We start from the raw sequence: 18,260 nt of genomic DNA on the forward strand, positions 1-18,260 counted from the left end.
TTAAGACTCATATTTCATTGTAATTTTAACTAAATGACTTAGAGCCCACAGCTAACTTAATATATGGGGTTTGCTCTTGAGTGGTTATACTAAGCCTGCTGCAGTGCTGTTTTGTGTGTACAGTGTGTGTCATCCTTGCTAGCAGAGCATCTCCATATTACAACTCTGAAGTAGGATTGATGACAGGCTGCTTTGCTGCATCCCTTAGCAATAGATTGTTAAGATTAGCACGTCTGAGGAAGAGATTTGTCTGAAGGGCTTGCAATTCCTTCCTACAGTTAAATTCAACAGAGAGCTATCAGACAGTTGATTTCTTTCCCTGGAAGGTTTGTTTATATTTCAGCCTAGAAAGATAAAAAAAGATAACACAGAGGATTTCCTTTTTTTTTCTTCTTCCTGACTTTTGATTTATTTGTCAGAATTGTCTGTGTTCAGAACTTGGGATGTTTCATTAAATTTGCATAAGAAGGGTGAATTTTCATTGCTTGGTGATCTGTATTAAAGGAGCATTAATAATCCAGTTCAGACTTTAAGATTTCTTTACATTCTGGCAGCCGTATGAGAAGTAAAGAAAGAGTCTGCTATCTTTTAGTTGTTCAGCTGAAATCCTGCCAAAAAACCACATAAAATATCTTTTAGTTATAAAAGCATGGGAAAATAAGGTCCAGCAAAGAAAGAATCTTCTGGACATGCGCACTTTAAAGTGTATTTGGGAATAGAAAAGAGTAAAATTATTATACAAGAATGAACCAACATGCCTTCCATTAAGCACAATGCTAAAATAAAACTAAGAGTGGATAGCTTTTGTAGAATAAGAGCTGTAGGGAGTGCCTGTCTAAAGATTTATACTTGTATGGCTTCCTACCTTCTCTTTTGGGCTTGCAAAATGGCCTTTTTAAGAAGTAATCAGCAAATGTCATTTCCTCTGTGCTTAGAGGGCTCAAATAAATGGCTTTATACATATTAGATCCTAGTTTCATCATTTATTTTGTGAGCAAACCTCTTTTTGTCCCTCAGAGCCCTGTTGACTTGGGTGGAAGTCAGTATGTTCATCAGTTTGCTTACACACAGTGAATAGCAATACGTAAGCTTGCAATTTCTTCCCTTCTTTATCAGTACATTTTACTTGCAGTTTCCTGGACTATTTAACTATTTTGTGAAAATAAAATAATCTTCCCTAATAGAGATAGGAATGTAAGTTAAATGTCACTTTGATCAGAACCCATGATACATTATACTGAAATAGGTGATAAAAATCCACCCGTTGGTCTAACTGAATAAACAACAAGGTAACATTTTCAGTCATCTCTTGCTTGCCAGTTATCTGACCATAGAAATGAGTTTATAGTGTAAGAATCTAGGTGATAAACTGCCACGAACTACCTGACAATACAGTGAATGTAAATAAATGTTGATAGGACAGTACTAAAATAAAATTAAATTATGAAAATACTTGCTGATTCAGAACTACTATAGTTGTTTGGGCATTTTTTAGGTTTATTAGCAGAATTGACCAGTAAAATTTATTGTGTAAAATTGTGACAGTTTTCCCAATTTACCCTCAGTTCCAAAATAAATATTACTTTATTCCAGTATAATTCTTCTGTGTTTGAATTTTAGTGCTTTGTCAAATATGCCACATACAGGAATTCTTGAACATATAGACCAGTAAAGAGACTGCAAGTGATTTTGCATTTTTAAAACTGCAGCCTCTTAGAGTGTGGGAGTGCCCCTGTGAGACTTTTGCAAGTTTAAGATGATAAATAGAAGGAACTGAACCCTTCACTTGTTAAAATTGAAGATTAAATGGAAGGATTTAATGGGGTATGGAATAGCTAATTTCCTGTCTAGTAGTACATCAGGGTGTCCTTAGCATGACATGCTCTGTGCCTAATATACCTCTGAGAACAGGCCTTCGGGCTCCTACATAGTAAAACGGGCTGCATGTCAACAGCTGGAGAAGTCTGATAGGATGCCCTCTCCCACACTCAGTTGCGGTATCTAAAACCTTTTACACCAAAAAGCAACTTTAAATTGGAATTCTGTTTTTTAAATGTGTATGTAAAGCCAGGTTTTAAAGTTTCTCCACTAATTCACTGAGGTGTTTGGGATGGTTTGCATTCTTAATCCCACTTTGTAAAAAGAAAATCACTGTAATATTGTGCTATATTCTGGCAGCCTGCTTAATTGTATTTGGCAGTTTGTTTTGGTTCTGGAGCAGCTCACTAGCCATCTAATTAAAACGGAGGGGTACTGTGATATGTGTCTTGTCTCTGAAATTGATAGGGATGATGAAGAAGTCTGTGAAGGTGACTAATTATTTTTCAATGACCAAAGCTTTTCAGTTCAAATCTTCCCTGGTTTTCATATTTCTAAGGTCATTAAAATGCTTAGAGAATAAACATTTAATATGAGACTAAATGTCACGAGTGTGAATTTCTTCTGGTCTTGTCTTCATGTACCATGTTCCATTTTTTGTGTGTTCAGGAAAGCCAAGCATAGAGAAATTAATATAAGCCTCCTTTTTTCTTTTTTTAATTTTATTCATTATGATAAGGAAAACGTGTTAATCTTTGCATTATTACGCTCCTCTCTTGTGTTGTTCCCAATGACGATAGAGGGACTCACTTGTGCCATTAGTCATTGGCTGGTGTAGGAGGTGCTGGGGCAGGCACCCATCCATGTACAGAGAAGAACAGTCGGTTCCAGAGAAGCAGCCTGCTGTACCACTGTGTGGGGCAGGTCTGCGTGGGATCGTGATCTGTGCCCTCTGGCTTCCAGGTTAGAGCGGCCGTTCCTTGTTCCAGGATCTGTTGAACCAGGATCAGTCACAGATGGGCTCCAGCTGGGGTAGCAGTCTTAGATTTCTAAATCACAAATGTGTATTTGCAGAGAATTTATTCGAATTCTGTTTATTCTCCTCAAGAACAGCATTGCAGGACTTAACCACCTGTTAGTTGAGGGAGGAACCAGATGAAAATACCACGGAAAGTGGCAAGCAAATATCTTATTTTACCTTCATTCCTTCTGACAGATTTCCTGTTGCATTTGTGTGATTTTTTGCAAAAAAATAGAACATAGATAAATCGTTATGCTAGAAATTGTTTAAAAAAAAAAAATCAGTCTGTCTGTATGTTCTTATTTACCTGAGTTTGAATGTATTTTTTTAATAGCTCTTTTTCATAATTATTTTGGGTGTCTTCATTATTGGGTGTCCAACTGACAATTTTGGACTCATTTTTCTGTGTTCCAAATTCAGAACCTTTCAAAGGTGTCTAAAATGAAGGATGCTTAAAATAGTCACCTTTGCATTCATGGGTCTCACTGCATTTGTGTTCTAGAGGTTTCAGCAGGACAAAAATGGGTTTGTAATAACCCATTGATGGGGGACGACTAGTCACATCAGTTTCAATAATTAAAATTACATTATACTAATGCAAGTTAAAGGGCAATACAAAATTATTTCCAGTATGAATGTTTTTTCAGCACTTGATACACTTCTGAAGTACTGCTATATTTCTGTATAAAAGGAAGTCTATTGAAATACTTCTAGTATAAAAATAGAGTATCTTACAACTGTTAAGCTGTGGGAATGCCATAAAGATCATGCAGATAATTTCTAATTGGGTTATCATTTTCCATAGTTAAAGTTTGCATTTCTAAAAGTTAAGGCAGTGCTTTGAGAATGTGAAATATCATAAAAGGCAGATCATAATACCAAACAGCTTATTCAAATGGATAAGATATTCATGGTGCCTGCTGTCACTCTTTGCAGAATTACTAGATGCTTCCATATGGTGAAATGATTTTCTCTGTGTATAACATCCTGAAGTGTGGAAGTACTTTCATCCCATTTTATATATAGGAATCCTAAAAAAGCGAGTGTTTAAGGGTTTTGTCAAAAGTTACTTATTAAGACAGTATGATGTGTGAGACTGTGCCAACTACCCAGACCTAGCTGCCTTTTCAAACAATTATACTCTCTCTTCAGAGTCCAGTTGTTTGGCTATTAAACTTATTCTGGATCCCTAATCTTCAAATATCTCCTAAGATCCCTGATCCACTTCTGTTTCCTTATCTGTGAAATAGAGAGACTACTGAAATTGTTTGGTTTGACTTATTTTTTGAGGTAGTTGTAAATGTAGTTATATGTCTATAATGACCTCAAAAGATATAACTCTCCACACACATGCTGAATGAAAAAGTTAAAATCCATCAAATAAAATAAAATAGATTCTAATTTATTTGGAAAACTTTCTATGGTAAATACAAAATTTTGTAATTCATTGCTGCATCCATTGAGCTGCTTAAAATTTTACTGAAATTCTAGGAAAAAAAGACCTTTGGTCAAAAGTTTGTATTTTGAAGTTCATATGCAACTCCAGTGAAAATATTATTATCTGGCAGGTCTGTATTTCTTTAGAACTAGAAAATTCATCTGTGTTGTATTGTGAATAGCAGATACTAAGAAAGGGTTCTTACAGTTAATGTGGAAAAGTGAGAATTGAGCCAGTGCTTTTGTGGACTGGTTTTAAATGCTTACAATGGCTGAAATGTGTTTCTTTCCTCTAAGTTTAAAGAACACCATGAAGAATCCACCTTGAGTGCACTTAAACCACAGATAGGGTTTTTTTTTTTTTCTTTTTTTTCCCCCTTATCTTATTTAAGAACTATATTTAAGGTATGGGCTAGTTGGTGGAATACGTGTAGAAAGAAATATGACATGTGGCAAAGCTAACTAAATCCTCTCTTGATCTAAATCCTCCATGTCAACCAACTTACATGGAGTAGAGGTTATGCTGTAGTATGATTCCAGGTATTTAAAGCTGTGTTATGTTTGTCTGCTGGTGTGTGGATTTTGAACCTGAAGTATCAACCGATGAAATACTGTTTGTGTGCACCGTAAGGCCTGTGGTTTGAATCTTTGTAGCTTGCTGAGAAATAGGTTTTACAATGTTGGACAATTATTTATGTTTCTCAGAAGTACTTTCAAAATGGACTTTGCTTGGTTTTTTTAACAGCAGCATTGATGATTTGTTTTGATGCTCTTGATGCCTGCTATACCACAACCATTGAAAATGCAATTCACAATCAAGTGAAGTTTGAAATAGTAGCATAAAAAATGGGGGTGGGGGGGGAGGTGCTGAATCTGGAGGTCTGGCATTTGGGCTTTTCTGATATATTTCATTTAGTCTAAATTTGGCAAACTTCAAGTTAAGCATCTTTTTAAAATTAAACCACTAGGCTTCTTTTCAGTAATGGAGACAAATAACTTTATCCAGAGTGGGGGATGCAGTTCTTACTGGTTATGTTCTTTTAAATGTGCTTATGTTCCAAATAAAAGCTAATTAACAATGATTTTTTCATATAGACACCAATACCTAGCACAATACGTACCACAACCAATGATATTCATATATTTATTGTTGGTTGTGCTGCAGTTAGCATGACTCCTTGCATGTAAGTTCTATGTTAATATATCTGAGCTGTAGCTTGTGTACGATATCATTCTTTAATTATCTTTTTAAAAGGATCTCTCAATCTTTCTAGTGTGACCACAGGACAGGAACTTACCAGAACCTGAGAATAATGGCCATATTTCAGCTCTTCAAAACCTTCAATGGCTGGTAAAAATGTTTAGGCTATCTCCAAGCTGTTACAGGTTTGGGGATATGTGTATAAAATACGAGTTCTCTGGATCTCTATGAAGCTTCCAGAAACCCATTTAAGTCAGACAAGCATTTACAAACCTTCACCTCAGTCTTCTGGCTTCTTCTGTTAACTTAGGTAAAACCTGCTTTAAAGCAACTGGCCAAACTCCCAAGAATAAATTCTTTATGCTGTTTAGAACCTGAATACTTCTCTGCTAGCTTTGCCTTCAGTCACTAAAACACAAAAGGTGTATGAAACCTTCCAGGGAGAAATTTTGCCTTTAGAGAGTCTCCTAGGTCATTAAATCTACAAAACTTTCATTTGGATGGAGTTACAACTCTTGGCCACAGGGCTTTAGAAACAGCTGTTGACTGTGTGTGATATCAGTCAGCATTGCTGGTTGTTTGTGGCTTTTGTAGCCAAGGTACCACTCGTTGTCCCTGTCCAGGGCGAAACTGCTTTCTTTGGTTTTGGAAGCTAGTTTCAGGCTTGAAATTACAAAGCCTGTGGATTGTAGGTATGAGCTGTGAAAGCTTCCCTGGCAAATGTGCAGTTATGTTCACTTGCAACATTTTAGACCATTTCAGTTGTTATATTTGGAGTTGTAACATTAATAATACATAGTTTCATTAAAAGGCAATGTGTTTTAATGTCATTGAACTGAGTTATTTTGGGTGGTTCAAGTGACTCCATTTGAAATATAACAGATTAAACTATGCACCTGTATATTCAATAGCAGGACTTTGCACCATGTACCTGGAAGGAAAACTAGTATGTTTCTTTTAGACCTTCAAGTTTTATTATTCCTGTTCTTAAATGCAAACGTATGCACTTAGTATCCAGATAAAGCTCAACTGGAGCTATAACATATGGGCCCTCTTTTGGTTCCTGCCCCCTGGAAAGACCAAACTAACCAAAAATACCACTCCTCCTCTTCTCTGATTTATTTGCATTCTTTTTTGAGATGATCTTGTTTGAAAACAGAAGGTTGGCACCCGAGAAAGGAAGCACGGGAGTGTGTGAAGCAGTGGGATGCTGGACAGGAGGGGTCCTGCTTTCTCCCAGAACCAGCACTGCAGTGCACGGCTCTGCACAGTGCTTGCACATACTGTAATATTACCCCTGCATGGACTTTTTGAGCAACCCTGGAAATTGCTGTTAACTCTGCCTTATTGGAGTTCCCTGATTTCTGGTTTTACAAAAAGCTTTTCCTAAACAAATGGTTTCTTGTGTTCGTCTCTAGCTATGCTGGAAAGAGTGACATAGAAAATTGACTACTTTCGTATAGCTGGCTGACCGTTTTTTAGTGTTATACTCACTGAAGGGTGGCAGTGAAGGCTTGTTGTATATAGAAGATATTTCAACAGCTGTTAAAAGAGAGCCCAGACATTATTTTTTTCTGAAATCCAGAATGGGTTTACCTTTGGTGGGTATGTGTGTCTATCATTCAGTGTTTGCTTGGTTTTTTTTATACTGGTATGCTTTTGGGGGCTGCCTACTGTGTATTGTAGAAAAAGCTGTTTCACTCTTTTCTCCACATGGATAATTTTTTCATCATTCGATAAGTTATACCTTGATTTTTGTAGTAGGATTGTTTCATAGTTCAGGATTGTGCAGTCCTGCTTGGTTGCCCAGTCTCTTCTGTTCATTTGTGGGAAATGCTAGTGGAGGCATGGGTGCTCTTTTGGTAGTAAATGGGAAGATGAAAGCAAATTAAACAGAAGTGAATCAGGAGACTGAGTAAGCTTTAGGACTGGACTGCTTTGCTGTTCTTTGAGATTGCTACTATTGGTGAGCACCATGGTATAGTGAATGATCAGTGTGGGAAAACTGCATCTGTGCTGCCTGTGTGAAAGCCAATACTGTGAATATTTAACCCCTGAAATGGAAGATTTCTGATCTTTCACCTTGAGGCACTCATGCAACCACAAGACAAATACAATCAGAAAACATGTAAACAAAGGAAATTAAGGGAGAATTGACATTTAATTCTTTGCAAGAACCACAAACCCCAAGTTTTTTAAAAATTCTGAAATTGAAACATTGAAAAATGAATGATTTAAGATAGAAAATCCTGAAGTCAGAGATGATGGTAATAATAGTAATTTTTTTTTTTTTTTTTTTTTTTTTTTGCTAACATGTCAGCAAACTGGAAAGAATTGTTTGGATTAAACGCAAAGGAAAACTTTTGTACAAATCCCTGAAATACTACTGTTTCTGTAATAAGAAATGAGGAAAATCTTCAACTGATATACACTGTTGTAGTTCACTGAAGTAAATGAAGTTACAAAAGTTCGCAGATGCTAAAGATTTGACCATTGCAATAGATGAAAACAAACAAACAAGCAAATATTAACTGAGTAATAGGCGAGGAAAGAAAGATATTCTTGGAAAGCTTTTCCACTACCAATAGCAGAATTTGTTACCAGACTGAATCTGCAAAGATTTTTAGGATACCTTGAGGATTTTTTTGTTATGGAAGAAATAAAGTAAATTGTTACTAAATAGTAGATAGAGGCACTCATTTATGTCAAGGATCTTAGTCCCTTAAAAAAATGGAGGAAAAGGTAAAGCTGATTAATAGTTGTGGTGGGATTGCACTTTCTTTTTGAAGGAAAGGAGTAGTAAATCCTAAGTTCCTTAGCACTGTTGCCTTTGTACACATTTAGAAGCAAAAAGTTCCAGCCTTGCCTGTAGTCCAGGGGATAGTAGAGACAGACTGTGGAAGATACAGTTGCTGCTCTGAAGCGTGTAGAATCTGTACGAAAAACCAGAAACTGGAAAAACAAAAAGCTTGAGAAGAGTAGTTTCTTGGCCTAACAGTCATGCCCCAGGCAGTGGCAGAGCTGAGGACCTGTCTGGCTCCTTTAGAGCCGCATTCACTGAGTCATATCCCACAGCTGAGCCTTTCACAAGGACAGAAGTCTCCCTAGTATTCTGCTGCAGTTTGTTCTGCACAAAGTCACTACGACACCTTTCAGTCACATGGAAAAATGAACCCTCTTAGGGACCTCTTTAGAAATTGGTCATAAATTCTAATGAGAACAAGATCCAGGTTTAATATACATTAAACTTATGCTTCCACTTGGTAGATACATACATAACAGTATAATGGTATTGCCCAGAAATAAGGGTCTTTACCATGTTGATGCAATTGTAAGCTGGGGAAAATGAGCTGAAGATTTTGTATAGATAGGGTTGGTACAGTTTTGCCAATGACTTTGGGGTGGAAATATGGGTGTAGGAAGATGACACTGATGGATAGCACTGGATCTGCCCATGTAGATTAGATGTCTGGCAGACTTATGTCTGAGAGATTGGATGTTTAGCAGCCATTTGTAGCTACTGTGCTGACTGCAGAAATCTTGGGCATGTGCATAAAAATCCTTAAATTTTGCTCTACTAGAATTTCAGGGAGGGGAGAAGGTGCCTGGGGAAATGTATGTTTACCTGTTGGTCTGGTCAGTAGCATTTTTTTACAAGTATTAATGGTATCAGAATCATGTCTGTTCTTTGCCTTCAGTTGTTGTGAGGGATTTTTAGAAAGAATTACTCATTTGGTTTTCTCTGCTTAGAATGGATTTATTTAGAAATATTTATTGTAACACTAGTTTTTGATGTTTTACCAACACTGGGCAATGAGAGCAGACACTATTTCGGCTTCAATTCTGATTCAGCACAACTTCCAGTTCTTCTTGCTTGTGACTCTGTACAACCTGCAAGATATGCATGGTAATATATATAGAAATAAACTCAACACTTTCAGTGCTATTCAGATTGCCTGCCTGATTTCTGCTAAGTGCAGATCATGTGCTTTGAAGCCATGATATTTCATGTGCTGGCATCCAGGTGTGTCTTTCAAAAAGATTGATTTCAAAGCAAACATGATGCAGTGATTGTCCCATCAAGAGGAGCTTCCTAAAAGTAGTTTTCCCCTCTCTGAGTAGGCAAGAGGAGATTTTTATGAGAGATGGAGGAGCCGTTTGTGTGTACCACCTCTCATTTGTAGCCAGACTCATCCCAAAGATTTCTGTTTGGGAGAACTGGAGGCAGAGTTAATTTCTTGTACTATTTCTTGTCTCCTACATTTGTGGAAAAAGGTATGAGGGTCCTCTCCCAATGCAAAGAAGGAAATGAGAGGCCCAGGGTCACTGTGGGGTCCTTGCTCTCCAGGAACACATTTTAGATGGATTAAACCTGGCAAAAACTGGTGGGAGACTAGATGGCTGAAGGGTTAAATTGGGATGATTTTGTAGGGTTAGAGCCCTAGTCATATGACTTTTCTGAGGCACATGGAAATGAATAAACCCTTTATCTTGCTGAGGGTAGAATGTGTGGGAAGGGGGGTATTTTTCTTTATTTGGAATCAGTTTCAAAGGGTTGAAGGAATTACAGGAAAATCTGACCTATAGGTGGGCAGACTTCACAAATTGTTGTCGCAGTGCAGGTGGAGGCAGCGGTAGATGTGGCTTACTGTGCTGGCTCTATTTTTAGTTTCTAACTGCTTGCAAGTTCCGTTTACAAATGTCAGGAAAATGCATTAAGATTATCTGCTTTATTGTGGAGGTAATAAAATGCTGTCTAATTTAGCCAATAAAATAGCTAAAAGCAGGCTCCCACTGTCACGGCAGCGTAGCTGCTGAATGTATAAGGTGGCTCCACAGGATTTTTAAGCTGCCCGATCTGTTCTTTCCTCATTGCTTGTTTCCCACCATTGTACTGATTCAATATGGAGATTAGGAATCTTTGGGTTTTTTTTACATCAGAGGTTCATCTGGGAATAACTGAAAATGTGTATTGAGAAGAAGGAAGGTGAGGCTTCAGCAAAAGCTCTATGATCCATTCCTGCAGTGCCGTACATTGCTCCTGGAGAGCAGCAGTGATACTGGAAGCAGAAGGACCGTGGTTATTCCTTTGCCCATGGGTCTCAAGTTCTTGGGTGCTGAGAAGTACTTCCCTAAAAGTCCTTTCAGCTTCGGTGCCTAGAATGGGAGCCAGTCGTTGTCTTCAGAGTATGTGTTCAGTCTGTGGCAACCTGTATTGGTTGATACCCTGTAAGCCAATACTACAGTTGCTTTCTCTGCCATAGAGCCTAGACTTATAGACAAACATCCCATTTAAGCTGGGCTGACTTACTGGTGATCTTTATGACTGTACTTGTCAGCTAGAAGTATTAATGTGCTTAAGTCAGGGCTGAAGGTGCTTTAATGTTCTTATTTGACTCTGAAAGGATGACAAACGGGTTTTTCCCATTAGAAAACCCATACGTAAATAAATAATATAAAAATATATCTTTCCAGTGATTAAAAGGTCATTACTACTTTTATTATGGCCTTTTACCACTACAAGTTAGTATCTTAAGGTACTAGTCCTTGGAAAATCTTTCCTCCAGTCATATTCACTAGCTAGCAAAAAGGTTTAGGCAGACTTGTGGCACTCTTAGTTAATACTTGTTTTTCATTACTGTTTTAGATAGTTCAGGCCAAACGGATTGTGTGGTAGTGTTGTGGATATTCATTGTGGTAGAATACATAAAAATACAGTTCTCTTGCTGAAGACCTTAGGCTTTAAATACACCAAATATGTCCCATAAAGCATTCTAAAGGTGTGGCTATCTCTATGCACTTCATCACCTGTAGAATTTATATATTCATTTTAAAGGGAACCATAGACTTAATTTGTTTTAAGTCTGGATTAGATTGGGGGAAAAAGCTGGCATTTTAGTAAAAACTGAGGAGCTAATTCCACTACAGAGGCAGGCTAGAAATAGAAATAGGAGTGAAAGTGTGGCTTTGAACTGTATCATATGAAAGCAGTAATGACGGGAACATTTGCAAGCTTGTGTGTACCTGTGAATGCCCATGTGGGTTTTTTTGATGCAACTTCTGCAGTTTTTGAAACCGTATGCTGCTAAGGAGTCACACAATGAAAATTTGAGAGGTAATATATTATTATGCAGTGAAGTGTTCAAATTTGCACCTGGATCACTGCAAGCTAGTGTCAGCTTGTCAAGTGTAGCGCTTGCCTGGCAAGTCTGACCAAGAAATATAGCCTCTTTTTTCACCTAGGAGATGAAGTGTGGGAAATCATGATTTAACAATGAAAGGCACATGTAAATCTGTACTGTTTCAATACTCTTCAACTTTGAGAAAATGGGAATCTGGAAATGAACTTGATGACTTTTCTTTCTGTTTTGGCCAACTGTAGTTATAAAGTCCAAATATATGTGATATCCGGCATGCTCGTGGCCACAGCTAGGTCTTAGATCAATAAGAAAAGGATTATTTTTTCCAAGATTTTAATTTCTGTTTATCCAGATAAGTGCCACAGAACTCCAGCTTGCTGTTACTGAAAAGAACAGTCAAACCATAGCAGCTCTGTTCTGCCAAACTGTTCTAATGAATACTGAAAATTAGATACTGTGTTTGTCAGCCTAAGATTGACAAAGTTGTTGATGAGTCCTTTTTTTTTTTTTAGTGCATGTATTTTTATTTTTACAAAAAAAATTTTTTTCTTAGCAAGTTAGCTGATACCTATTCATAAGAGTAGTAAAATTAATTCTTTTAAGCTTTATTCCAAGCCCTCTTAATATTGGAACTAGAGTGCTGTGCATTTTGTTCAGGGAGCACAGGTTCGGTTAGTCCTGTTCTCACTCGACAGGCTACAAAACATAGCAAGAAGCCTAGAGCTGCTCAGTGCTCGAGAGCTTGACATAGTTTTAGTGTTGCTGTTAGCCTGTCAGAGCTGTGCTTTGATGAATTCCCATCTCCAGGTGATGGCCTCTTCTGTTGCTGCCTGCTTCTTCCCTGGTATTCCTCTGGGCTACTTGAAAGGTATTTTTCCTTGCACAGTACCTCTTAGAATTGGGAACTGTGAGGTGATAGAATTAGGATGCATGGAGTAAAATTATAAAAATTACAGGTTTTTTTCTAGATGTTAGCCCATTTTTAAAGTCTCTGTTATTTTTTAGAGGCAGTATGCAGTCAAAATTGTGCCTGCTAATGCTTTTTCCATTGGAAATCACTGATCTGATGGAATTTGAAGCATTTCTTGGGGCTGTGTGAATTACCCTTAGGCTTTCTGTCAAAAAGATGGCAGTGAATAAGTCTGGATGGTCCTGCATAGTGTGCTGTCAGCCACTTCAGGTGGACTTTTGTGCCTCGCTGGAGCAAGGACCACTTTGAGACATATAAAGTTTTCTGAGTTTGAAATTGTGGTTGCAACATATTTTTACTCAAAACTGCATTTGAAATGCAACATGTTTCATAAACAGACTGTTTCTGAATGCTATGCCAAGGTCTGCCATGTTACAGTTTTGAAGAAAGAAAAGCGTCTCTTGAGTGACCTAACCATTTTCTGCAGCACAAGGCCTTTCTTGTAGACCTTTTTTTAAGTGTTGGTCAGGTTGTTTTAGTGGGAACTGGTTGAAACTAAGCCCGTGTGTTGAAACTAGTTTTGTAGCTCTCAGACAAGAGAAGAAAGGATACAAAAAAGATTTAAAGTGATTCTAAATAATATTTTCTTTCCTTTAGCTGTCTCCGTAATGAGATACAGTGCATCATCATTTGGATTTGCTGTAAGTAGAGATATATTTCAATATTCCCTACCACTTTTTTTCACAGGCTTTTTCTGAATGTGAAATACTGTATTTTTTCTTACTGTAAGTTAATGGCAAGGTGTGCAAAGTCAATGATGGATTAGAAAAAGTGCTGTTGAAGTCATACCTTGGAAAGGACTTTCCAAATCCTAAAGATACTTTCATTATACTTTTTCAGTTTGACTGCTAAGTCTTATATTGGAGTTAATATCAATACTTATCTCATCATTGATAGATATTATCCACCAGATATATATGGTTTTCTTCTGCAATATCTCTCAGCTTAATCAGTTCTGTTGTTGAACTTGAGCCAAATTCTGAAGTACCCTTCTGAACTTTGCGTGACCTTTTTCCTATTGAAATCTATGGTGAAACTCCTATTGACTTTGGGATGACAGCTTTCCTCTCTAGTAGTTGCCATGACTTTCCTAATTAGTGGCAGAGCAAAAAATTCCTAATGACAAGCAAAATGACTCATTTCATATAATTTGTCTTTTGCTTTCAAACTTGAAGGTTAGATTGACTCCGTAGAAAGTTTAACTTAAGGATGAAAGTTCTTACAGTGGGACAAGCCTGGTTTTTGTTGTTACATGACATCACGTCTTCATTAACTGGAAATACAAACACAGCAATTTTGCTGATGATACAGAATAATATGACTCCGGATACAATGGGATTTTGAAAAAAAGTTACTATTTGCTTGGTTTGAGACAAAACCTTCTACTGCAGAAAATAGTGACTTTGCAGGAAAAAGGAATGCTTGACAGGCATTTTCAAACTTTTTTTTTTTTTTAAGAGTCTTTGCATAAGAATTGTATTAGTGCCACAGTGGCAGATTGTGGTGGTGGTTTTTTTTTTTCTTAACTTCTCTGCAGGTGATGGATTACAGATAAAAAGTTTTTAATCCCTTGAAGTGACTTCCTGAGCTCTGAAGTGTATCATTGTGCGATAATACATGGCAAAAATGTGAAGATCAATTTAATAAAAGTAAATCCTGCTTTCATTAAAATGATTTATTTGAAGCTGCTTTGTGCCTGTGCAGCAGGATAGTAAATGCATTACTGTTAGTACAGGGCACATTTAATGGCCCACAAAACAATTGACTCTGTATCTCTTTCAGTTTGATGCTACCCTGGATGTTTTGTCATCAGCAATAGTTTTGTGGCGTTACAGCAACGCAGCTGCTGTGCATTCTGCACACAGGGAGTACATGTAAGTACACTTAATTACTTTTGGCTTTAGTAGAGGCCTATAGAGCTTTTGCTGTCAAGCTGTGATGCTACAGATTCCAGAGCTTTGACAAAAAACATTTTGTCGTGTCAGCAAGTATTCTTTCCTTCTGCCAACTTACTCATACTGTTTGGTCCCAAACATGCAGCTTTTACTTAGGCAAACCTCCCTGTGATTGTGATTTTCAGTTTCATTTTAGCCAAGATAGTAATTGTTAGGGCTTCGTGATTTTTTTTTTTTTTTTCCCTTGCAGCATCTGTATCAAATGAACTGTGTTTGCAATCTGTAATGGATTTGTAAATCTTTTATTTTGCATCTTACTCTATTATTCTTACTAGAGTATGTTTTTAAAATTGATGCTTGTATTATATTTGTGCTTCCCTTAACAAGATTGGAATATGAACCCCTTCTCTTTGAATGTAAATCACTTCAACTGCTAGTGATGTTATTAGAAGTTGAGATTACAGAACATCTGATAAGATTGAGCCTGCATTAGTGACATGTAGTAGGGTGATACAGTTTATTATAACTGGTGTGCAAAGAGAGAGAGACCCACACACCCTTTTTATTACAGAACTATTGCACTTTGGTAAGAGTATATCAATACTTGCATGTCATCTTTATGGAAAAAAGTATATGCTTGCAAAGTAAGTATGTTTAATGTTTGCTATATAGATCCTATGGAAAAAAGTTCTTTAATTTGCAGTGCAGTATTGATCACAGTGGAAATAATATTCTGCTTCACTGTGCATTGTGCAGCATTTCTATTGGCAATGCATGTGGTAGCTGAGAAGATCAGGTGGAGATTGGCTCAAGAATTGTTCCAGCTAGTATATAAAGAAGACTTTAATCTCCTGCTCAAATTTTGGGTACATCTAGGTGGAGAATTGCAGTACATTTATCTGCTTTGGTTTTGTTCTGTGCTGCCATTGCTAGCAGTATCGCTCCCATCTGGCTTGTTTGAAGATAGTTCAACTATGCCCTGGAATGGACTATAATTTTACAATAAAGGGTTATAAGGTAGTTTTTGTTCTGAAACACCTCTAGTGAAGTCCTTTCTACAAGAAGGGAAGCCTGATGAAACTGAGCTTTTACATAACTGGTAGGATGAAGTTAAAAAAAAAAAAAGAAAGCCCCCCACAGGAGACTGTAACTTGTCTTTGTAGTCCTTTCCTAAAATCTAAGAAAACAGTAAGCAGTATTAACTCAGGCTCATGCAACAGCTCACCAGCACTGAGTTCCTTTCTGGCAGGGCTCCATACATAACAGTTTGGAATAAAAGGCCATAGAAGATTGATGTGGCATTGATTCATAAAAATAAATCCAGAAATATGTGATTAAAATTAGTCTTCCTGCACAAATTTGGAGATCTTAACAGACATTTCCTGAGTATCTTGCTTTTGTGGGCGTCTACAGAGATTCCTGTCAACATTCAATTAACATATTTTTGAAATCTCCTTCTGTTGAGCTTTTTCAAGTGAACCTTGTAAAGTACTTTTATAGAGAAAATAAATCCCAATACAAAAGAAGAATCAACATATCCCTATGGCTAAGCCCGTAAAGTGAACAAGCCAAGTAGCAAACATATCTTCCTGCTTTTTATGCTCATTTTTAATTTGCTTTCATATAATCCCTCTGCTTTTCATAAGGCTAAATTGAGTCAATGAATTACTTGCCATGCCCTGTAGTTGAAGACAGCTAAGGTTACATGATGAGATTAGTACTGAGTGAAAGAATGTTACCATATGCTGGGAATATGAATCACTGTAGAGGCAGTCTGGTTATCCCTCCATTTCTAGAATTGACAGGAGAATCATCATAGTACTGACAAGTGAAGAGATGGTTGTGTCTCTTAAGGCAATTCTTAATGTGTCATATTTTTGAGGGAGGCACATTTCTAATTTCCTGTTGTGTTTAATCAGTCTCTTGCTTGAAAGATTGCATGCAATTATTTTTCCTCTGCACTGGGAAAATGTTTCATGACTCCTCCTGGCTGCTTGCGTACCTTGTAAATAATCTTTGTATCATATGTGCCTATAACTACATGTGGTCTTTCACAGTCCTAGTTTTCTGTGTGCCAGTGCCTCAGTGGGGAAGTCTGCTCTCAGACTCCTGGAGAGTTTGGTGCAAATTCATCTAGGTGCTTAGGTCAGGCTGTGCGTTATTCCTGTTCCTGTGTGCCTAGCCATATTTTACCTTAGCAGAGGAGCCTGTGCAAAAATCTGGGTTTCTGCAAAAGCATTACTATTGTTTACCAGAGTTAGGTGTGCCAGAGTGACTTCAGGGTAGTTCTTTATTCATAGCCCTGTCTTTTATGGATTTAAATATTACATTTGTCTGTGTATCCTAACATATCTGAAAATAACGTGAGCTCCTTGACAAAAGCCAAGTGGAATTGCCAATTAATTATGTATTGCAAATTTATAAAATTTCCTGTTTCATAAACTTGACAGCAAGAGGTTGATCCAAAATCTGTTGAAATCAGTGGAAAACCTTTCGTGGAAGGGCAACGTTAGATCCAGTCCTAACTGTTGGATGTCGTTGAGAGAGAACGTAAAGATAGAATGAAAAACAAAACCCCAGAAAAAGACACAGAGAATACGGCCTGACTCATGATGTGCTATGAATTAAATACTTAGAATAAAATGCTAAGATGTAAGAGAACTGCGTAATCTTACTTAAGATGTAGCCATATGGAAGTTAGAGTTGCAACATTTCATGGGCTGGTATTCAAAATGAACACTACAAAACTGCTTGCTGTGCCAAGTTCTGCTAAGCTGAACCAATGCATTTCCATTTGACTTCAGGGAAATTGTAGTGCTGAAACTATAATGAAAATTTGTCCTGCTGAGTTTAACTCAGTTTAATGGGTTTCATTTTTACTAGATCGTTTGATTTCTCTAATTTTCTGGGGCAAGATGAGAAGGTGCTTTTTCAGTGTATATGTGACCAAAGTTATTCAATGTACATCTTTGTTGATTCTTATGGTGGTTCACATGTAGTAACTGCAAAATATATTTTAACTTAACTCTGCAATTTGCCCTTCTTGAAAAGTCTTTGATATTGATGACCTGAGAAGCTAAAGCTGGCGGGCTTTTCAAGTCTTTTATTGATGAGAATTTTTCTTAAGTCATTGTGAAAAAGATATAGCTGGATATGTTCAAGGTATGTCTTAAATTGTGATGAAATTTTTATGCTTTATTTTTAAATATACCAAATGGCTTTGAAAATATAATGAATATTCACCGAGATCAGGTATAAACCACTGTAAGATTGTAGGCCATATGAGACACTGCTTGATTCTGCCTAGCTGGCTCATTAATGAAAGAGTATGTAGGAGTGGGATGAATATTTGATGTGTTTGTTACTGGTACTTTTTTGGACGGTTTTGCACTTCACCATCTTTCTGTTTTGGCAGTCAAATAGAAGAGGGTAAAACCAGGCTACTACATTTTTGTGGTTTTTAGAAGAGTGGTTGAAAGAATTGTAGGTCTTGAGGCAATGCAAGAGGTGGGAAGGAGTACAGTTATCTGGGAGGAGAGTCAGAGTAGTTCATGAGTTCTTGATTTGCTCAGTATGATCTGCTGGGTTGCAAGTGAACATGCAGGAAACTTAGAGGTGCTGAACAAATCATCAACAAATCAATGATCACGAAATCCAGGAAAGAGAAGAGTGCTGAAATAACTTGAGAAATAATTCTGAATCTCAACAAAAGATGAAAATTTATGACCAAAATAAAATTTTTGCAATTCTCTATTTTTCTTTGTAAGAGGAGAAACTA

General features: G+C 37.2%; 1 protein-coding gene across 2 annotated transcripts in view; it reads left to right on the forward strand.

Annotated features, from left to right (window-relative positions):
- The window catches only part of TMEM163 (transmembrane protein 163), a 105,664-nt gene that overhangs the window by 50,117 nt on the left and 37,287 nt on the right, over nucleotides 1–18,260 (forward strand). For both annotated transcript variants that reach the window (XM_069780840.1, XM_069780838.1), the window contains 2 exons: nucleotides 13,185–13,228; nucleotides 14,370–14,461. In XM_069780840.1, coding sequence (XP_069636941.1) covers nucleotides 13,185–13,228; nucleotides 14,370–14,461 — 136 coding nt within the window. The remainder of the gene's footprint in view (nucleotides 1–13,184; nucleotides 13,229–14,369; nucleotides 14,462–18,260) is intronic.

This window comes from Haliaeetus albicilla, chromosome 4 (assembly GCF_947461875.1).
Source record: "Haliaeetus albicilla chromosome 4, bHalAlb1.1, whole genome shotgun sequence".
Taxonomy (NCBI): domain Eukaryota; kingdom Metazoa; phylum Chordata; class Aves; order Accipitriformes; family Accipitridae; genus Haliaeetus; species Haliaeetus albicilla.